General features: G+C 41.9%; 1 protein-coding gene across 3 annotated transcripts in view; it reads left to right on the top strand.

The window, feature by feature from the left end:
• spag9b (sperm associated antigen 9b) overlaps positions 1-23,236 on the top strand; it is a 300,349-nt gene that overhangs the window by 240,564 nt on the left and 36,549 nt on the right. For all 3 annotated transcript variants that reach the window (XM_063030689.1, XM_063030690.1, XM_063030691.1), the window contains 7 exons: positions 7,039-7,128; positions 10,079-10,246; positions 11,584-11,755; positions 14,512-14,736; positions 17,805-18,009; positions 19,547-19,669; positions 21,376-21,456. In XM_063030689.1, the coding sequence (XP_062886759.1) occupies positions 7,039-7,128; positions 10,079-10,246; positions 11,584-11,755; positions 14,512-14,736; positions 17,805-18,009; positions 19,547-19,669; positions 21,376-21,456 (1,064 nt within the window). The remainder of the gene's footprint in view (positions 1-7,038; positions 7,129-10,078; positions 10,247-11,583; positions 11,756-14,511; positions 14,737-17,804; positions 18,010-19,546; positions 19,670-21,375; positions 21,457-23,236) is intronic.

The following is a 23,236-nucleotide window of genomic DNA, read 5'->3' on the forward strand; positions in this document are numbered from 1 at the left end:
AAGTCCCTGGGGCTTGACGGAATATTACCCAGGCTGCTCCACGAGGTGAGGGAAGAGATTGCTCAGCCTCTGGCTAGGATTTTCATGTCCTCGTTGTCCACGGGATTTATTATTTATGGTGCAACTGTAACGAAAACCAATTTCCCCCGGGATCAATAAAGTATGACTATGACTATGAATGGTACTGGAGGATTGGAGGGAGGCGAATGTTGTCCCCTTGTTCAAAAAAGGTAGTAGGGCTAGGGTTTTACTCTTTGGAGAGAAGGAGGATGAGAGGAGACATGATAGAGGTATACAAGATATTAAGAGGAATAGATAGCGTGGATAGCCAGCGCCTCTTCCCCAGGGCACCACTGCTCAATACAAGAGGACATGGCTTTAAGGTAAGGGGTGGGAAGTTCAAGGGGGATATTAGAGGAAGGTTTTTCACTCAGAGAGTGGTTAGTGCTTGGAATGCATTGCCTGAGTCAGTGGTAGAGGCAGATACACTAGTGAAGTTTAAGAGACTACTAGACAGGTATATGGAGGAATTTAAGGTGGGGGGTTATATAGGAGGCAGGGTTTGAGGGTCAGCACAACATTGTGAGCTGAAGGGACTGTAATGTGCTGTACTATTCTATGTTCTATTTATGTCATTTATCTGGAACATTAACTTTGCTTCTCTCCCCTCAGATGCTGTCAGATCTGCTGTTCATTTTCAGAGCTGTCAGTTTATGTTTTAGATTTTAAGCATTCTGCTTTTATATTCTTTTGTTGCTTGTACAATAATTTTGCTGTAAATAACTTTTGTTCATGTTAAGTTATTGGTTATTTCCACTTTTCCCCAACTTGTTGCACTCTGTACTAAATTTCTCTCTGGTCTTGGGTTTCACGTCAAAGGTGACCCCTAAACTGTTAATTGTAGTTTGCTGTCAGGAACCATGTAGAAAATGTGACTAAAAACATGGTCAAATGAATAGGTATTGAATAATGGCATCCACCACCTGTAGGCTTTCTCACGGTTGTCATGGTCAACAGTGACTGGCCTCCAGCACCAAGTTCCACAAAGCAGGGCCCTACCCCGCAATAAAAAGAAAGGCAAAAAAAAAGACTATAAGACATCGCAGAAGTAAACCATTTGGCACATTGCACCTTTTCCGCTATTCCATCATGGCTGATTCATTATCCTTCTCTACACCACTCTCCTGCTTTTTGCCCGTAACCTTCCACACCCTGATTAATCAAGGGCCTATCAACTGCCGCTTTAAATGTACTCATGACTTGGCCTCAACAGCCGGCTGCGGCAATAAATTCAACAACCCTTTGGTGAAAGTAGTTCCTCCTCATCTTTGTTCTAAATGTATGTCCTTTTATTGTGAGGCTGTGCCCTTTGGTCCTAGACTCACCCATAATTAAGAAACATCCTCACCACATCTTGTCTATCTAGGCCTTTCAACGGTCGATAGGTTTCAATGAGATTCTCCCTCATTCTTCTGAATTCCAGTGAATGCAGGCCCAGAGCTGTCAACCGCTCCTCATATGGCAACTCTTTCATTCCCAAAATTATTCTTCTGAATCTCCTCTGGACCTGTTCCAGTGCCAGTGCATCTTTTCTTTGAGAAGAGGCCCAAAACTGTTCACAATACTCTTAAGTGTGGTCTGGCCAATGCCTTATAAAGCCTCAGCATGACATCCCTTGCTGTTATATTCTAGTCCTCTCGAAATGAATGCTAACATTGCATTTTCTTTCCTTACCACCGACTCAACCTGTAAGTTAAGCTATAAGGAGTCCTGCACAAGGACTCCCAAGTCCCTTTGTACTTCTGATTTTTCAGTTTCTTTTCACGTTTAGAAAATAGTCTATGCTTTTACTCCTTCTACCAAAGTGCATGACCATACACTTTCCTACTCTATATTCCATCTGCCACTTCTTTTCCCATTGTTCCAATCTGTCTAAGTCCTTCTGCAGATTCCCTGCTTCATCAGCACTACCTTCTCCTCCACTTATCTTTGTATTGTCTGCAAACTTAGCCACAAAGTCATCAATTCTATCATCCAAATTATTGACATACAATGTGAAAAGAAATGGTCTTAACATTGACCTTTACATAGCAACACCAGTCAGCAACAGCCAACCAGGAAAGGCCCTCTTTATTACCACTCTTTGCCTCCTGCCAGTCAGCCAGTCTTCTATACATGCTAGTATATTTCCTGTAATACCATAACTCTTAACTTGTTAAGTAGCCTCATGTAGAGTACTTTGTCAAAGACCTTTCTGAAAATCCAAGTAAAGAACATCCACTGACTCTCCTGCTTGTAATTTCCTCACAGAATTCCAACAGATTTGTCAGGTAAGATTTCCTCTTGAGAAAACCATACCGAATTTGGCCCATTTTATCTTGAGCCTCCAAGTACCCCGAAGCACCATCCTTCATAATGGACTCCAACATCTTTCCAACCACTGAGGTCAGGTTAACTTCCCTAAAATTTCCTTTTTTCTTCCTCTCCCTTCTTAAAGAGTGGAGTGACATTTTCAATTTTTCAGTCTAATGGAACCATTCCAGAATCTCTTGATTCTTGATTGTTACTAATACCTCCACAGTCTCTTCTGCTACTCTTTCAGAACCCTGGGGTGTAGTCCATCTGGTCCAGCTGACTTATCTACCTTCCGACCTTTCTTGGTAATAGCAACTGCACTCACTTCTGCCCCCTGACACTCAAGTGTTTCCTGCATACTGATAGTGTCTTCCACATTGAAGACTGATGCAAAATACTTATCCACCATTTTTAAAATTCCTCATTAGTACTTTTCCAGCAGTCTGATAATCCATTCCCACCTCTCTTTTTACTATTTATATTTCTGAAAAACTTTCTGTACCTTTTATATGATTGGCTAGCTTAGTGATCCCCAACCACCGGGCCGCAAAGCATATGCTACCAGGTCGCGAGGAAGCAATATGATTTACCGATATGAGTCAGCTGCACCTTTCCAGGCAGCATCTCTAGGAAGAGGTACAGTCGACGATGTCCTGACGAAGGGTCTCGGCCCGAAACGTCGACTATGCCTCTTCCTAGAGATGCTGCCTGGCCTGCTGCGTTCACCAGCAACTTTGATGTGTGTTGCTTAAAATGTTATGATGCTATTGACTTATAATTGACATATCACTATATTCATGCGAGGAAAATATGTGCTGTGTGTTTAATATTAAATTCGTTAGATAAACCCTTTTAGAAACGAAATTGAGTGTATTAGCCACTTATCACCTATATTCCGGTCGTGATTAACATCCCCCCCCGCCCCGCCCCAAACAGAATCACCAAAACGATTTGTAGAAAAAAATCAGCACATACACGCATGCGCACTGGTGCCCGCGCAAGGCTTCATGGTCATGGTAGTCTTTCTCGGGGTAAGCTCAACCTATTTTACTGCTACTCTTGTCTGTTGGCAACCCTACCCTCCCCCCACCGGTCGGCCGGTCCGCAGTGCAAAAAAGGTTGGGGACCCCTGGGCTAGCTTACCTTCATATCTTTTCTCTTCTTATAGCTTTTTTAAGATGCCTTCTGTTGGTTTTTAAATCTTCGCAATTCTATAACTTCTCTTCTCACTAAGTTTTGCCATGTTATATGCCCTATCTTTTGCTTTTATACTGTCTTTGAGTTCCCTTGTTAGCCACGGCCGGTTGCCTCATCTTTCCTTTAGAATACTTCTTCATCTTTGGGATATATCTACCCCATGCCTACTGATTGTCCTCAGGAGCTCCAGCCATTGCTATTTTACCATCATCCCTGACAGTGTCCCTGTCCAATCAACTTTGGCCAGCTTCTCGCTTATTCTCTCTGTAGTTGTCTTTATTCCACTGTAATACTCATATTTCTGATTTTATTTTCTCCCACTTAAACTGCAGGGTGAATTCTGTTACATTGTGATCATATTATCCCTCCTAATTATAGGATTCCATTACCTTAAACTCCCTAATCAAATCTGGTGTTAGGAGTAATCCAGAGATTACTACCTTGGAGGCTCTGCTCTCCAGCCTCTCTTTTCTCATTGCACAGCACCACTTCCCCTTGTTTACCTATGTCATTGGTGCACTTATTGCAGATGTAATCATAAGGGAGACTGTCAGGTACACAAAATCCACATTTCACACCAGGAGCATTCCACTGTGTGAACTTCCATCCTGCCTACACTTGTTAAGCCTCTAACTTCTCAAGCTTCAGTTCTGGCCTGTGCCTGTTCTCGCTGAAGTCTATTGAGCCGACGCTTGGTCGCTCTAGCACTGTGCACTTGACGGTGTCTGCTCTAAAAATAGCTGCTCTGCTTATACCTTGCTTCTTTTTATTGGCCTCTGCAATCATGATTGCAGCCCATCCACAAAATTACAAAAGACCCCAAGCTCTTTTTAAATCTCACGTTGCCTCACCAATGAATGACTTCTCACAATGATCGCAACCCACTGAAGGGCTTTGTCTTTTTAAACCTAGTGTTGTCTCACCAACTAACAACTTAGAATATAGAACATAGAAAACCTACAGCACAATATAGGCCCTTTGGCCCACAAAGCTGTGCCGAACATGTCCCTACCTTAGAACTACCTAGGCTTTACCCATAGCCCTCTATTTTTCTAAGCTCCATGTAGCCATCCAGGAGTCTCTTAAAAGACTGTATCGTTTCCGCCTCCACCACCACTGCCAGCAACCCATTCCAGACACTCACCATTCTCTGCATAAAAAAACTTACCTCTGACATCTCCTCTGGATTGCAGTCCACCGAAAAGTTACAACGGGTCCCAAGCTTTTTCTAAACCTTGCATTGCCTCAGCAACAAAAAACTTCTGCAAAAGGCAGGAAAGCACTTTTTAATGTTCTACTTCTAATTTGGATTTGAGATTGCCTTTTATGTCTAGATTTTTATTTAGTGCACTACACAGATAAACTGCCTGCTCGCAAACTGCAGCACACTGCATAGTCCCATGATGAACACAGCTTCAGAGTGATTCATTAGGCCTAAACAGAGTGGATGTGGCAAGGATGGTTCCTATGGTGATGAGTTTAGGACCAAAGGGCACAGCCTCAGAATACAAGCCCGTCCCTTTAAAACAGCAATGAGGAGGAATTTCTTCAGCCAGAGGTGGAGTATCTGTAGAATTCATTGTCACAGATGGTTGTTGAGGCCAAGTTATTGGATATATTTAAAGCGGAGGTTAATAGATTCTTGATTAGTCAGGGTGTCAAAGGTTACAGAGAGAAGGCAGGAGAATGGGGTTGAGGGGGATAATAAATCAGCCATGATGGAATGGTGGATCGGACTCACTGGGCCAAATGGCCTAATTCTGCTCCCATGTCCTATGGTCTATGATTCAGAATTACTTCCAGTGATGGTGAGTAGTACTTTAGCACAAGAATACCATCTGAACATCAATGTCCTTAAATATTTATTTCATTTTAATAGATGAGATTAGATTAGATTCAACTTTATTATCATGTACCGAGTACAGATACAAAGCCAATGAAATGCAATTAGCATCTGACCAGAAGTGCAAAAGAATAATATTATTTACAGAATAACTGCGAATAAAAAGTAAGTGCTACAGCACACAAATATAAAAATACTGGGACAGTCCAATATGGGTGCAATACTGCTTAGCGCTGTGACGTGAGGTTCAGCAGGGTTGCAGCCCTCTTCCTGTGCCTTCTGGTGCGGGAGCAAAGGCTCCTGTAGCGCCTACCGGATGGGAGAGGAGTAAAAAGTCCATGGTTAGGGTGAGATGCATCCTTGATAATGCTTTTCGCCCTGCCCAGGCAGCGTTTATGGTAGATGTTCTCAATGGTGGGCAATTGGGTGCCGATAATCCGCTGGGCAGTTTTCACCACCCACTGGAGTGCTTTGCGGTCCGATACGGGACAATTGCCATACCACACTGAGATGCAGTTGGTGAGTATGCTCTCAATGGTACAGTGGTAAAAGTCCTTCAGTATCCTGGGACAGAAGTGAGCTTTCTTGATACTCCGCAGGAAATAAAGGCTCTGTTGCACCTTTTTAATCAGGATGGAGGAGTCCAGGGACCAGGTGAGATCATCGGAAATGTGGACACTAAGGAATTTGAACCTTGATAGACACTCCACGACAGCTCCGTTGATGTAGATGGGGACATGAGTGTGGCTCCTAGCATGTCTGAAGTCCACAATAATCTCCTTGGTCTTCTGGGTGTAAAGGGCCAGGTTGTTATCGGCACACCACGCAGCCAGGTGCTGGACCTCGTCCCTGTAGGCCGTCTCGTCATCCCCTCTGATCAGGCCAACCACCGTGGTGTCGTCTGTGAACTTGATTATGGAGTTAGAACCATGTAGAGGAACGCAGTCATAGGTGAAAAGGGAGTACAGAAGAGGGCTCAGCACACAGCCTTGAGGCACGCCAATATTCAGGGTGAGAATGGAGGAGGGGAGGTTGTCTGACTTAACAGACTGAGGTCTGTTAGTCAGAAAGTCCAAGTCCAATTGCAGAGGCTGATACCAAGCTGGTGAAGTTTGGCGATCAGCTTGGAGGGGATTGCAGTATTGAATGTCGAACTAAAGTCAATGAACAACATTCTGACGTAAGAATTGGGGCTGTCCAGGTGGGTCAGGGCAGAGTGAAGTGCCGCGGAGATGGCGTCCTCTGTTGACCTGTTGGTGTGATAGCCAAATTGATGAGGTAACTACATTAATAAACTAAAGGGTCAGAAATTCATTTTTCAAATGGAAGCGGATATTGAACACTATTTCAGTCAGAGAAATTCAATAATCAGTTATAGAAAGCTCTGTCAGATTATATCTAGAGGCACTTACATTGTTTTAGCACAAAGCCGGGTGGGAGTGTAATTTTGTTGGGAATGAAACTGGCTTTGTGCTCTAACAATAGCACATGTGATTTCACAGTGGTAATTCTATCCTTTCACATATCCTGCAATATTGTGCTCACTTCAATCACAGGTTCATACAGAATGGTGTCAATAAGTGTTATATATTTGTCACTGTCCCTCCCTAGAGCATTAATATAGCTTGTTGGTGTTCGCTTAGGTGACAAACGGTGGTACATGTGACAAGATGAAGAATCTGCCCTTGCCAGTGTATCTGCAGCCTTTGGATGACAAGGATACCTTTATGAAGGTAACATTATTCTAACTAACCAGGATTGTAAGGTGTCTGCTATTAGTTATACCTGTCAATTGAACCAGAGATATTTATTCATTATTGAGAAAATCTTGGAATCTATAATTAACTTCTCAATCCTCTGAGGGAGTGAGTTCCAACAATACTTCACTTTGAGTGAAGAAAATTCTTCTCCTCTCACTCCTGACTGATTTACTCCTTGTTCTAAGTCTGCCACCCCCAGTACTCGACCAGGGGAAACGACCCCGATCTATCTTCAGAATCCTCAATCCTGCATGACTCAATGAGATCACCTCTCATTTTTCTCTCAGGTGTAAAGAGGCCCATTCTACTCAATCTTTCCTTCCATGACATTGCCGCCATCCTAGGGACAGGTCTGCTCAATGTTGACAGCAATCACTTGGCTACTTGAACATGTTATAGTGTTATAGAGCACCACAGCACAGAAACAGGCTCTTTGGCCCATCTAGTCTGTGCCAAACTGGTATCCTATACAGTCCCATCAACCCACACTTGGACCCTAGCCTCCCCATATCCCTCCCATCCATGTACTTATCCAAACTTCTCTTAAATGTTGCAATTGAACCCAAATCTACAGCTTCTGCTGACAGCTCGTTTCACACGCTTACTATTCTCTGAGTGAAGAAAATTCCCCTCAGGGTCCCCTGAAGTATTTCACCATTCACCCTTATCGTATGATCTCTACTTCTAGTCTCACACAAGCTCAGCGGAAAAAAGCCTGCTTACATTTGCCTTATCTACACCCTTCACTATTTTGGATACCTCGATCAAATCCTTTCAAGGCAAAAAAATATCTTGATACAGAATCAGAATCAGGTTTATTATCACCGGCATGTGTGTTAACTTAGTAGCAGCAGTTCAATGCAATACATAATATAGAAGAAAATAATAATAAATAAATAAATCTTATTCAGGATACTTTATACAGTATACGTATATTGAATAGATTAAAAATCGTGCAAAATACAGAAATACTATATATGAATAAAAAAGTGAAGTAGTGTCCAAGGATTCAATGTCCATTTAGGATTCAGATGGCAGAGGGGAGGAATCCATTCCTGAATCGCTAAGTGTGCGCCTTCAGGTTTCTGTACCTCCTACCTGATGGTAACAGTGAGAAAAGGGCATGCCCTGGGTGCTGGACGTCCTTAATAATGGATGCTGCCTTTCTGAGACACTGCTTCTTGAAGATGTCCTGGGTACTTTGTAGGCTAGTACCCAAGATGGAGCCGACTAAGTTTACAACCCTCTGCAGCTTCTTTCAGTCCTGTGCAGTAGCTCCCCACCCCATACCAGACAGTGATGCAGCCTGTCAGAATGCTCTCCACGGTACATCTATAGAAGTTTTTGAGTGTATACTCCTAATAAAGTAAAGCCACTGTCTTGCCTTCTTTATAATTGCATCAATATGTTGGGACCAGGTTAGATCCTCAGAGATCTTGACACCCAGGAACTTGAAACTGCTTATTCTCTCCACTTCTGATCCCTTTATGAGGATTGGTATGTGTTCCTTCATCTTGCCCTTCCTGAAGTCCACAATCAGCTCTTTCGTCCTACTGACGCTGAGTGCCAGGTTGTTGCTGCGGCACCACTCCACTAGTTGGCATATCTCACTCCTGTATGCCCTCTCGTCACCACCTGAGATTCTACCAACAATGATTGTATCGTCAGCAAATTTATAGATGGTATTTGAGCTACGCTTAGCCACACAGTCATGCGTATAGAGAGAGTAGAGCAGTGGGCTAAGCACACACACCAGTGTTGATCGTCAACGAGGAGGATATGTTATCATCATCCGCACAGATTGTGGTCATCGGGTTAGGAAGTTGAGGATCCAATTGCAGAGGGAGGTACAGAGGCCCAGGTTTTGTAACTTCTGAATCAGGATTGTGGGAGTGATGGTATTAAATGCTGAGCTATAGTCAATGAACAGCATCCTGACATAGGTGTTTGTGTTGTCCAGGTGGTCTAAAGCCGCGAGGAGAGCCATTGAGATTGCATCTGCCGTTGACCTATTGTGGCGCTAGGCGAATTGCAATGGGTGCAGGTCTTTGCTGAGGCAGGAGTTCAGTCTAGCCATGACCAATCTCTCAAAGCGTTTCATCACTGTCGATGTGAGTGCTACTGGGCAATAGTCACTCAGGCAGCTCACATTATTCTTTTTAGGCACTGATATAATTGTTGCCTTTTTGAAACAAGTGGGAATTTCTGCCAGTAACTGTGAGAGGTTGAAAATGTCAATGAATACACACACTCAGTGAATTGGGAATAGCTTCTTCTCTGCCATCTGATTCCTAAATGGACATTGAACCCTTGGATACTACCTCACTACACTTTTTTAAGTTTCTGTTTTTGTACTACATATCTTAATTTAACTACTTAATACACAGTACATATATATATACTTTAATTCACGTTTTTTCTGTATTTATCATGTTTTGCTGCTGCAAAGTGAACAGATTTCATGACATATGCCAGTGATATTAATTCTGATTCTGATCTTACCCTGTTTCCTTGCCTTCCAGGAAATAAAGTCCTAATGTGTTCAACCTTTCCCTATAACTCAAGGAAAGCACATTGGAGATACCTGGGTATCTTTTTGCCCCCCACAAAATAGCCTTTCGACAAGATTCTGTCAATTTATCAAGATGATTAATGTTGAAACTCATTTTGTAACATTTCAATCTTGTGTCAGAAATCAACTGAATTTAGCTGTACTGTGAGCAAAACACTGCCAATTTGCAGATTCAGAAATATTCTAAGTATAGAAACAGTTCCATCACCTCAACAGGTCCATTCTAGTATTAATCCTTGTATATGCATCTTTGTTCAACCTTTGTTCCCGCTCTCTGGTTCTCAAGCCTTCATTTTGGTTTTGGTGATCCCCTAAATGACCTTGACTACTCTTATATTTCTTGTTTCCCAGTTGTGGTGTGCTGTTGGTGTAAACTTGTCAGGAGGAAAAACCCGTGATGGAGGCTCAATTTTTGGTGCTAGTGTGTTTTACAATGATGTGACTGGTTCAGAGCCAGAAAGCAGTAAGCAGCGGAGAGGATCTCAGAGCAGCCTGGACCGTCTGGAGCAAGAGCTTAAAGTACGTGTGCTGTCATTTTAAAGCTAAAAGCAGTCCAAATGTCTAACATTTTCAAATGATTTACTTTACAATTATTTTAAGTGTATCTATTATTAAGTTGTCTGTGATATGATTTCAAAATTTTAGTTGGCTATCAAGCACTGTTCAGCTCTTCTATTACCCAACTTATCAAATGGGCTGAAGGAAAAAAGGTTACAGGGGAAAGGCAAGAGAATGGGTTGAGAGGGATAATCAATCAGCCATGATAGAATGGCAGATCAAACTCGATGGGTCAAATGGCTTCATTCTGCTCCTTTGCCTAAGAGATGTGAGTATTTCACATTCCATTGGCTTATCAGTCTGTGTTATTGGTCATAGACCTCTGCATTGAACTGGGGTACTGGAGGTGAAGTGGGTAAAGGTGAGTGTGTGCCTTGGATCTTCATTTAACTATTAAACATTGCAGGAGGTGTTCAGCAGATGACTGGTACTTGTTTAATGGAACAGATCAACAGTGATCATGCCCTAGGATTGTTGGCTTTTCAATTCTATAATGTGTCTGTGTTGAGCTTGGTCAGAGATGGGATTAATGACAATAAAACTGGATAATGATCAGAAGCAGGAAGTCTGGTAAAATTTAATTTCTTATTTTATTTTCCCACACTCCGTTCTAATTGAACGTGCTGCCAGGGGTGGTGATAGAGGCAGATACATTTAAGAAACACAGATTAAGAAACTGAGTTTAAGAAACTCAGATAGGCACGTGGATGAAAGAAAACTGGAGGGCTATATCGGAGGGCTGGGTTAGATTGATCTTGGAGTAGGTTATGGGGAGAAGGCAGGAGAATGGGGTTAAGAGGGATAATAAATCACACATGATGGAATGGTAGAGCAGATTTGATGAGCTGAATGACCTGATTCTGCTTCTATGTAGTATGGTCTAAAAGGTTGGCACAACATCGTGTTGTGCTGTATTGTTCTTTGTTCTTAATTTGGATTTAAAACAGTTTAATACTGTACTAGGCCTACAGCTGGTGGGCCGAAAAGAGTGCACAGAGCAGGTGTGTACCAGGATGACTTTGTATCGAGCATATCTCTGATCATAAAACTACCTCTCTGTACTTGTACATCTTGGTCCAATCTCACCATGAAAAAAATCACAATTTAACCTAGTCATCTTTGATGGAAAGGGCAACCTAACTGGGATCTATTGATTTAACAAAAGCAAATTCATTATGTACTGTTAACAAAATTTAATCTTTTTCTGCTTTAGATTTTGTTTTTAGGCAGTTCATTTATTTGAAATGTATCAGATTGAGAGCTGAAAGGATGTGCTAATGAACATCTGTGTTGCACAGGAACAGGAAAAGGAGCTAAGACATCAAGAGGAGTTGTCCAGCTTGGTTTGGATCTGTACAAGCACACATTCTACTGGTAAAGTGGTGGTTATAGATGCTAACCAGCCCGGAAAAATCCTTGATAGTTTCTTTGTCTGCAACTCACACATCCTTTGCCTTGCTAGTGTACCAGGTGAGTTGATATTGCATAAGCTAGAATATTCTTCTTAAAGACTTTTTTAAAACTGAATTAACCACAGGTGAAATTTGTACCTCTTGTGCAATCTTTAAAAATTCTGCGAGATCTTATTGTGATTCATTGGTTGTAATTTTAAGTGTTAATATTGTAGTTTAGCACTTAGTATTGCAGCCTTGCCCTGAACACCATCTTTCCTTTTAGGTTCCATCTCCTCACGTAGGAACCAGCAGCAGAGGAGGCTAGTTGAGTCCTCAGCCTTGCTTTGCCTTTCAGTAAGTTTATGGCTGATCTAGTCTTGGCCTCAACACCACTTTCCACTATCCTCATACCCCTTGATTCCGTCACAGTTTAACATCTCACCTCCACCCTGATCACGAAGATTCATCCTCCAGGGGCAAGCAATTCCAAAGATTAACAACCTCTGAGCGGAATGACTGACCACTTATAGAATATTACAACACAGTAGAGGCCCTTTAACCTACTCCAAGATCAATCTAACCCTTCCCTCCCACATAGCCTTCCATTTCTCTATCATCTGTGTCCCTAAAAGCCCAAATGTTTCTCCTTTTACCACCATCCTGGTAGGGTTTTCTACACACCCAGCACTCTCTGTGCAACATAAATAAATAACCTGTCTGTAATATTCTCCCCCACCCCATACTTTCCTCCAAACACCTTGAAATTATGCTCCCTCTTATTCGCCATTTCTGCCCTGGGAAAAAGTCTCTGGCTGTCCAATCTATCTTGTCTCTTATCATTTTGCTGTGAAACTATGCCACTTAATTCTAGATGATTTCGGGCAGTGTTTCAGTATCCGCATTGTCAATTCCTTTCAAAATCTAATGTGTTTGAATGAGATTACTTCACATTTTTCCAATTCCAATGAACATAGCCCAACCTCTTATCAAAGTCAGCCCCTTCATCCCGAAATTCAATCTCTTGAGTCCATTCACATTGCCTCCAATTTAAGTACATCTTTCCTTGCATCTGAAGACCAAACGTCTCTGTAAAGCTGCATCAAAGCTCCCATTTTATATCCTCCACAACCTTTGCAAAGGTCAACATTACATTTGCCTTCCAAATTATTTACTGCACCTTCAGTAAATGCTAGCCCTTTGTGTTTCATGTTCAAGGATGCCCAGATCCCTGTGTTCCATAACTACCTCTCTCCTGTTACACAGATAAATCACTTACTGAGTCATGAGAAGGTGAGTGTCCTCTGCAGTTTGTCTACATAATGAGTCCTACATAATGTTGACAACTTAGATAAACTGGGAAGGTGCAGTGCTTTACAGTTGTCCTTTTCTCAAGACCAGTGGTGATATACGAATCATGATTGTTGGGCTAGGACCAAGCTCTATCACTGCTACCACACTTAGTGCAATTAATCACAAGGCAGTAAATCATGGTTGTTCCTTTGCTGTCCAGGTATGCTTACATTTGTATGGGAAAAATTATTTCATTGTACCGAAGCTAACTGAGTGATTTTGAATTGTCACTGTTGGGAAGGAGGAAGCGTGATATGCAAAATGTGCATGGTCAGAGGCCTGAAATATCAAAAGAGGTAAATGGCCAAGTAATTTATGATAGTGATAATTGGTTTGGGAATGAATACTGATGCAAGACACGGGGTAAACTCCCCGATCATCTTCAAAATAGTGTGCAATTAGATCACTGGTGACTCAAGGCTGGAAACTGGAGCAAATCTGCTGGTGGAATAGAGGGATCTGGGAGTCCACGTCCATGGATCCCTTAAAGTTGCCCTGCAAGTTGATAGAGTAGGCAAAAAGGCATAGAGTGCATTGGTTTTCATTAGCTGGAGGATTGAGTTCAAGAGCCGTGAAGTAATGTTGCAGCTCTTTAAAACCCTGGTTAGTCCACACTTGGAATGTTATGTTCAGTTCTGGTCACCTCATCATAGGAAGGATCTGGAAGTTTCAGAGAGGATGCAGAGGAGATTTACCAGGATGCTGCCTGGATTAGAGACCACATCTTATGAGGATAGGTTGAGGGAGCTAGGGCTTTTCTCTTTGGAAAGAAGGAAGATGAGAGGTGACTTGATTGATATTACAAAATAATAAGAGGCATAGATTGAGTGGACAGCCAGAGACATTTTCCCCAGGGCAGAAATAGCTAATTGAAGGGGGCAATAGAAGGAAAGTGTAGGGGGCGATGTCAGAACTAAGTTTCTAAGAGACTCTAAGATAGGCACATGGATTGTAGAAAAATGGAGGACTACGTGGGAGGGAAGGGTTAGGTGGATCTTAGTGCAGATTAAAAGATTGTGGGCAGAATAGCCTGTACTATGCTGTACTGTTCTATGTTTTACTCTGCAGATCTAGCAGCATATGTGGGGGGCGGGGGGGGGGTGGTCTGATACTGTTGTACTCTCGGTTCCTCCAGCAAATTGTATATTTCTGTGGGATTTGTTACATCCAACCGAAAATGTGGCATCTTTCTCATGTGGAAGTAAATAAACCCAACACTGTGACACTCCCTCCATTTCCCACCTGTACACCGGAGTGGGTTTTGATCTCAAGTCTCTGGACCAGTGTTTGAGCATGTGACCTTTCAATGATTCCAACAATGAAGTTCCAGCTGAGAGAAATAGCAGAAATTCTTTGGTAGGAAGTTGTTTCACTGTGTTGACTGAACTTTTAGTTCATGATGCTATTCTGACTTAATAAAACAATTGTCATCAGTTGATGACTGGATCAGTTTGATAACTTATTGAATCTTTCCAATTATAGGTGCCCGAGAGACGGACTACCCTGCTGGAGAAGAGGTTCCAGTCGACACCGAGGGAAGTCAAGCGGAATGTAGCTCTTTAGCAGGGAGTGTTGCCAGTAATAGTTCAGCTGGAAGCGACAATCTTTTGGGAGGGATCACGGTGGTTGGTTGTACTACAGAAGGGAGTACAGTTCCTCCCAGCATACACACCCCCGCCAGCTCCTCACCAATCCAAGGAGAGTCAGGTAGGGGTTCAGTAAACTAACATTTTTTTCCACTAAGGTACATAGTCAAAGAGTTACAGAGCACAGAAACAGGTCCTTCAGCCCAACCTGAACTAGTCCCATTTGGCTCATATCCCTCTAAGCCTTTCCTATCCTTGTACCTGTGTGAGTGTCTTTTAAACATTGTAATTGTACCTGCCACATCCTCTGACAGTTTACCCACTGCTCCTGGAAAATGTTGCCACCCTGGTCCTCGTTAAATCCTCCCATTCTCACTTTAAACCTGGCCACCTCCAGGCCTCGGACCACCAGTCCTTGACTCCTTACTGTCAGACTAATGAACATTTGGCCTCCAACATCCAGTACCTGGCCCATATTTGCAGACCTCTGACATCAATGACATCCTTACTAAATATGGGCAACTAGAACTGCTACTCCAAATACAGTCTCACCAGTGCCTCGTATAACTATAGCAAGATATCTCAGCTCATGTGCTTACTCTCTGACTGATGAAGGAAGGCACGACAGATGTGCTTTTAACATCCTGTCTGGTTGTGTTGTCACTCTGTATTTGTGCCCTAGGGTCCCTCTGTTCTACAACACTCTCCAGGGCCCAGCAAATAATTCCTCGGCCTCCCTAAAATGTCGTAGGATGTACTTGGTCAGGCACCATTTATTTATCCACCTTTACATAAAAGCATCTCCTCATTGGTAATGCAGATTTGTTTCAGCATGTCACTATTCTTTTCCCTAAATTCCATAACTCCAATAACCTTCACAATAAATACAGACGAGAAAATTTAATTAAAGGTCTCACCCATTTCCTGTGTCTCTTATTGGCTAGATGGACAGTTCATGAGTTCATGGATGGAGTTCCATGTGTCAGTCCTCATGAGGGGAACGGAAGTGGAGAGGGTCTGTAGCTTCAAATTCCTTGGTGTTAACATATCAGTGGATCTGTCCTGTGGCCAGCACGTGTCACCACAAAAAAGGCACAACAGTGGCTCTACTTCCTTTCTACAGCACATCAGCTAAAATTTGACAAACTTTTTTAGATGTACAATGAGGAGTATCCTAACTGGTTACATCACAGTCTGGTATGAAAACACCAATATCCAGGAACAAAAAAAGCCTTTAAAAAGTGATAGATTCAGCCCAGTCCATCTCAAGCAAAGCTCCCTACAAGGAATGCAGCCACAAGAAAGCAACACTCACCATTCAGGCCATGCTCTGTTTTCACTACTACCACTGGGCTTGAGGTTACACAAGCCTTGGGTGCCACACCACCAATATCAGGAACAGTTATTACCCTACACCCCATCAAGCTCTTGAACCAAAGTGGATAATTTCATTCACCACAATTACAAACTGATTCTACAATCTAAAGACTGGCCTTCATGGACTCTTTACAACTCATGTTCTCAGCATTTTTATTTACACAGTTTGTCTTCTTTTGCACATTGGTGGTTTGTCAATCTTTGTCTGCTTACAATGATGCTAGAAAGTTTGTGAACCCTGTTGAATTTTCTCTATTACTGCATAAATATAACCTAAAATGTGATCAGATCTTCACGTGTCCTAAAACTAGATAAAGAGAACCCAATTAAATAAATAACACAAAAAGTCATATTTATTTATTAATTTATGTATTGAGGAAAAATAATTCAATATTACATGTATTTGTTGGAAAAAGTGTGTGAACCTTTGCTTTCAGTAACTGGTGTGACCACCTCGTACAGCAATAACTTTCACCAAATGTTTCTGGTCCTTCCACAACATTTCTACAGAACTTTGACTCGGCCATTCCAAAACACGAATTTTCATCTTTTTAAACTATTCTGTTGTTGATTTACTGTTGTCTTTCAGATCTTTACCTTGTTGCATTATCCAACTTCTATTAAGCAATTTTGAATTCATTTTTCCCTCAACGATAGCAAGCTGTCCAGGCTCTGAGGCAGCAAAGCAGCTCCAAACCATGATGCTTCTTTGACTATGCTTCACAGTTGGGATGAGGTTTTGGTGTTGGTGTGCAGTGCTGTTTTTCTCCAAACATGGCAATGTGCATTTCTGCCAAAAAGTTCAATTTTTGTCTCATCTGTCCACAGAACATTGTCCCAGAAGCATTGTAGAACATCCAGGTTGTCTTTTGCAAACTTGAAACATGCAACAATGCTGTTTTGGAGAGCATTGGTTTCCTCTGTGGTGTCCTTCTACGAACACCATCCTTGTTCAGTGTTTTTCTTATAGTGGAGACGTGAATAAAGACCTTTGCAACATCTAGAGGTTTCTACAGGCCTTTTGCTGTTATCCTTGGGTTCTTTTTCACATCCTTCAGCATTGCACATTGTACTCTTGGTGTGATCTCCTAGGGAGAGTAGCAACAGTATTGAATTTCCTCCATTTGTAGACAATTTCTCTTACTGTGGAGTGATCAATACTCAGGTCTTTAGAAATGCTTTGGTAGCCTTTTCAGCTTCATGCATCTCTACAATTCTTGTAAGGTCCTCTGAAAGTTGTTTTAATTGAGGCATGATGTACAGAAACAAATCTTTCTTGAGAAGAGCAGGCTTTTTCAGTAACCTGACTTTGTGTGTCTTTTTTTTATAGGGGAGGGCAGCTCTACAACCCACACCTCCAATCGCATCTCATTGATTGGAACACCTGACTCCAATTAGCTTTTTGTAGAAAGCATTACCCCAAAGGTTCACGTTCTTTTTCTAACAAATACGTGTGACATTTGATCATTTTTCTCAACAAATAAATGAACAAGTATATCATTTTTTGTGTTATTTATTTAATTGGGTTCTCTTTATCTAGTTTTAGGACTTGCGTGAAAATCTGATCACATTTTAGGGCATATTTATGCAGAAATAGAGAAAATTCTACGGGGTTCCCAAACTTTCTAGCATCACCTTATGTGTAGTTTTTACATACTTTAACCTGTAAATGCCTGGAAGAAAATGAATCTCTAGGTCATATATTGTAACATATTACTTTGATAATACATTTTCCTTGAGCAGTGATAAGGGAACACTAAATCTCTCTTATGTGGTCTCTTGAAAGTGTGTAATGTGTAAACCTTATTCCAGGGGAAGTTGGTGATGTGTGTGTCAGTCCTGATGAAAGCTTGCTGGCTGCAGAAGAGGCCACAGAAGCAACAGAATCCAACCTAAACCTTCCTGTGTCAGATGATGATTTAACTGATGTCAGTCAGTCCGGAGCTTACACAGAGCATGTTTTCACTGACCCTCTGGGAGTGCAGAGCTCTGACAGCACACAGACATACAACAGGCGGTATGTGGAGTCACAGTTGTAGAATATGAGTGAAATTGGAACTGTCCCACACAATGAAAGTTATTCTGATCAATGTTGGAAAATGTGTGGCTATTGCATTGTCCTTGATTTAAATCTCAATTTTCCCCAAATTAAACAAACATTTGCAGGGGGAGGTCTGTGGGTATTGTGGTTTCTGCTGACATCTATTACTTGCATTGGGTTTTTTTTCAGTGCCTCTATTGCAGCAACTCTCAACCAGCCTCATACCTGATCAGAATCTGGCTGACATACAGTATGATCCCTCTCGCCCCCATTCTCCTGCCTTCTCCCTGTAACCTTTGATGCCTTTACTCAACAAGAACCTATCAACCTCCACTTTGCAATAAATTCCACAGATTTACCAGCTCTGGTTAAAGAAATTTCTCCTCATCTCTGTTCTAAAAGGATGTGCCTGTATTTTGAGGCTGTGCCCTCTGGTCCAAAACTCCTCCACTATAGAAAACTCCTCTCCACATCCACTTAATTAATGTTGGGGTTTTGAATGTAGGAAATAGGAACAGAAACAGGCCATTCAGCCTGTCAGACCTGCTCTACTGACATACCACTGCAACACCATTTTCCTGTCCTTCTGGCCACATCTTGTGCTCTCTCCATTACCCAGGAATCTATCAGTTTTTGTTTTGAATAAACTCAGCAGCTGAAACTCTACAGGTCTGAGTGTAGAGAATTTCAAAAGATTCACCACCTCTTCAGGAAATTTCTCCTTATTCTTTTTTTTATATTCTTATCCTTTGTTTTGAGACTCATTACTATGCTGTCAGTGAAATCATTACCACCTCATCTACCCAGGCAAGCCCTCCAAGTATTTCAGATGATCTCACTGAGATATTTCTCACCCTTCTAAACTTTGGAAATACAAGCTTAACATATTTCATTTCTGCTCATATGGCAGCCCGCAGCCCAGGAACTGCACTCACTCTGTAGCATTACATAGAGAAGCTAAAATTGTACGCAAGACTCACCAAGCATGTGTGAATTGTCATCTCCTTTCTCTGTACGTGTATTCCTCTTGTAATAAAATTATCAGTTATGTATGAGAGAGGAATGAAGTGGTCAATACACAGAACTCTGCAGGTACTGTGAATCCACAGCAATACACAAAATGCTGGAGGAACTCAGCAAGTCAGGCAGCATCTATGGAGGGAAATACTGAGACCCTTCAGCAGGACTGGAAAGGGAAGGGAAGGAAGGGGGCTAGCAGGTGATAGATGATACCAAGTGAGGGGGAATGTGGGTGACTGGGGGAGGAGGGATGAAATGAAAAGCTGGGAAGTGATAGATAGGTGGAAGAGGTAAAGGGCTGAAGAAAGAAGGAATCTGATTGGAGAGGAGAGTGGACTGGGTAAAAGGGAAGGAGGGGCATCAGAGGGAAGTGAAAGGAAGGGATGAGAAAGGAACCAGAATGGAGAATTTTAAAAAGGGAGACGGGGAAAGGGGAGAATTCTATGACTCGGTTCCCTGACTCTGAATCCATTTATTATTGTATGCCCTCCAGGGAATCTGATTTGTATAAGGATGGAGTATCTGCACTTCCAACAGAGCAGGACTTGATGCATGAAGAGGCAGAAAAAATGAGCAGTGTCTTGCCAACTATGTGGCTTGGGGCACAGAGTGGTTGGTGAGTTAAGTGTACTTAATAGATGTTCTCATATTTGCAAATTTTGTCTGTGGACATTGACCAGGGAGTGGACACTAATGTTGGTCCAAATAACATTTGAATGAACGTGGAGGATTTTGCAAGAACACACTACTACTGTTCTGTTATATGATGTAGGCAGTCCAGACTTCAGAAGCATTTTTGAGGGTAGGAGTTCCTGCGGACCAGTAGATCAAGTTTTAAAGATTACCTTATTTGTCACATATACATCAAAACATACAGTGAAATGTACCATTTGCCTCAACGACCAGCACAGCCCAAGGATGTTCTTGGGGTAGCACACAAGTGTCATCATGTTTGCAGTGCCAACATAGTATGCCCACAACTCACAAACCCTTACCCGTACATCTTTGAAATGTGGGAGGAAACCAAAGCACCCGAAGGAAATCCACACAGTCAACGGGATCCCCGAATCACAATGTGGGCTCCGTCTTTTCTGAGGCACAGTGGACATGATCGTCACCCTGTGACAACTTCAAGAAAAATGCAGGAGTAACACCAGTGACTGAAAGATCTGTCCTCATTTCCTTGAAGTCTTTGACTCCATCATTTGCAGGGATATTGAAACATTTTCCTCAAATCTGGTTGCCCAAAAGAGTTGTTACAACTATTGGAGTTCTGTTCCCACTGCTGTCCATAAGGAATTAATGCATTCTCCTGTGACCATGTGGATTTCCTTTGGGTGCTCTGGTTTCCTCCCATATTCCAAAGATGTACGGATTAGTAGGGTGTAGAGGAGTAGGGATATTGGTTTAAGTTGTGAAGAAGAAGATTTACATTTTTGTTACATAGAGAATGGGGAAGCTAATCTTTATAACATCTCAGATTCACGGCCGGAGAGGGTGCGTTGGAGTCGATACAGGGATGATATTTAAGAGATATTTTATGCAAGTAAGGCATAGGAGGATACAAAGCTAATGGAATAGGAGGATTTGGGCAAAGAGATCATCAGGGAGGGCATATTCTGTGCTGTATAATTATTAAATCTGCCTGATCTATTGGGAATTTCCAGTGTTTCAGATTCCCAAAATTTGCAATGTTTTGTTTTTCTACATCTGGAAAGTTGTCTGTTTCTGTGACTGATGTTAGATTTGCAAACAAATTTTTTTAAAAAATGCAAAGCTACCATATGGCGTATTTGCTAAATGAAATTAATTGTGAATTTTTGTCAATTTTGGAATCGAGGAAGAAAAATAAAGTTCAGTTCTATGTCTTGTCAGTCCCCTGTGATCTCTCAATTGTTTACCTTTCCCAATTCTAGTGAATTGAGATGCTGCAGAGTTGTTAGCTTTTGCTAAAGCTGGTACTGAGATTCTGCAGATGCTGGAAATCTTAGGCAAAACATACAAAGTGCTGTTGGAACTCAGCGAAATCGAGCATTGATGGAGCGATATAAACTGACTTGCTGAGTTTCTCCAGCATTTTGTGTATGTGTTCCTAAAATTTTGACATTTTTTCCAATTATCTGCGGAATCTTCTAAATTGGGAGTGTTCCTAAGAAGCAGTTTTAAAAATAGATTCAAAAGGATTGTGATGATTTATAATAAGATTAACTGGAGTGTGAGTTATGATGGACTGAGCTGTTTTTTTTCTATTTCTATCTGAACTTTTGTTCTTAATTTTTAAGCGTGGATTATGAAGAGACAATGTGTTGTTTTTGCTTGCAGTTTGTATGTCCATTCCTGTGTTGCTCAGTGGAAGAAATGTCTGCACTCTATTAAACTGAAGGACTCTATTCTTAGTATTGTGTAAGTCATAACATTCAGTACTATTTTGACATGTTAATAAACTTTATTTAACCATTTATTGGGGGTGTTGGATAACTTATTAACTGGTATGTACATACAGTCCTGGGGATAGAAAAGTATTTGTCAGTACCAATATTATAAATCATAGCAATTGCCAAAGTGTTCTGCATGATGCATCAATTGTGTCTTCAATTACTGCAATAACTTCCAGCTGCAGGTTTTCATTTTTACCCTTGTATTCTTTTCCTCTTGTCACCAAATTCCTTCAACTGACATCTTAGAGAAAAATGAAGGCATACTAAAAATGTTTTCAGGTGTCAAATGATTTACTCCTGAAATTACATAACTTTTTATGTAAAACATACAGCTCTAATTAATGCCCCTTCACAATTGGCATTTCTAAATTTTACACAGCCTGAAAGCAGAGGTGGAGGTGTATGCCTCATGATCAACTCCTTTTCGTTCAAAAATGTAAGTTTTGTTCCAATTCTGCTCATCAGACCTGGAATATCTCAGGAGATTTCTGTGATCATTTTGGTAGCGGTGTACATTCCACCTCAAGCCAATGTCAAACAGGCTCTGGATGATCTGAGCAATGGGAACATCATGCACAAAACGGCACACCCTGAAGCCTTTACCATCATTTTGGAGGATTTTAACCAGGCCAGCCTAAAAAAGTCACTAAGTAATTATCATCAGCAAATCACTTGTAGTACTAGAGGAAACAGCACACTGGACCATTGCTACACCACCACCAAGAATGCCTACCGTGCTGTTCCACACCCTCACTATGGAAAGTCTGATCAGAGTGAGGACCAAGAAGGTTTGAACAAGGGAAACACAGGAGCGCTTACAGGACTGCTTTGAATCTATGGACTGTATTCAGGGATTCATCTTCGAATCTGGATGAATATGCCACAGTTGTTACCAATTTCACTAAAACTTGTGTGGATGAGTGTGTGCCAATGAAAACTTGCTGTACATTCCCAAACCAAACGCCACGTGGAAGAACCAGGAGGTGCATTGTCTGCTGGGCGAGATCTGTGGCATTTAAGTCTGGTGACCCAGGTCTGTATAAGAAAACCAAGTATGACTTGTGGAGAGCTATTTCAAGAGGGAAGAAACAATTCTGAGTGAGGTTGGAGGCAATATCTGTTTGCAGACCATTACTTCCTACAAAGCGAAATCCAATAGTATGAATGGCAGCAATGTTTCGCTACCAGAAGAGCTCAACACCTTCTATGCCCACTTTGAAAGGAATTATATAACTACAGCTGTGATGATCCCTGTTGCACTCGGTGACCCAGTGATCTCTGTCTCGGAGGCTGATGTCAGGCTGTCTTTTAGGAGGGTGGACCCTCACAAGGTGGCAGGCCCTGATGGAGTACCTGGTAGGGCTCTGAAACTTGTGTCAGTCAACTGGTGGGAGTATTTAAGGACATTTTCAACCTCTCACTGCTATGGTCGGAAATTCCCACCTGCTTCAAAAAGGTAACAATTGTACTAGTGACAATGAAGAGTAGTGTGAGCTGCCTTTATGACTGTCGCATAGTAGCACTCACATCTATGGTGATGAAATGCTTTGAGAGGTTGTTCATGGCTAGAATGAACTCCTGCCTCAGCAAGGACCTGGACCCACTGCAATTGCTGCAATAGGTCTACGACAGACACAATCTCATTGGCTCTTCACACAGCCTTAGATCAACTGATCGTACAAACACCTATGTCAGGATACTGTATAGCTCAGCGTTAAACACCATCATTCCCACAATCCTGAACC

Source organism: Mobula hypostoma, chromosome 22, assembly GCF_963921235.1.
Source record: "Mobula hypostoma chromosome 22, sMobHyp1.1, whole genome shotgun sequence".
Classification (NCBI taxonomy): Eukaryota; Metazoa; Chordata; class Chondrichthyes; order Myliobatiformes; family Myliobatidae; genus Mobula; species Mobula hypostoma.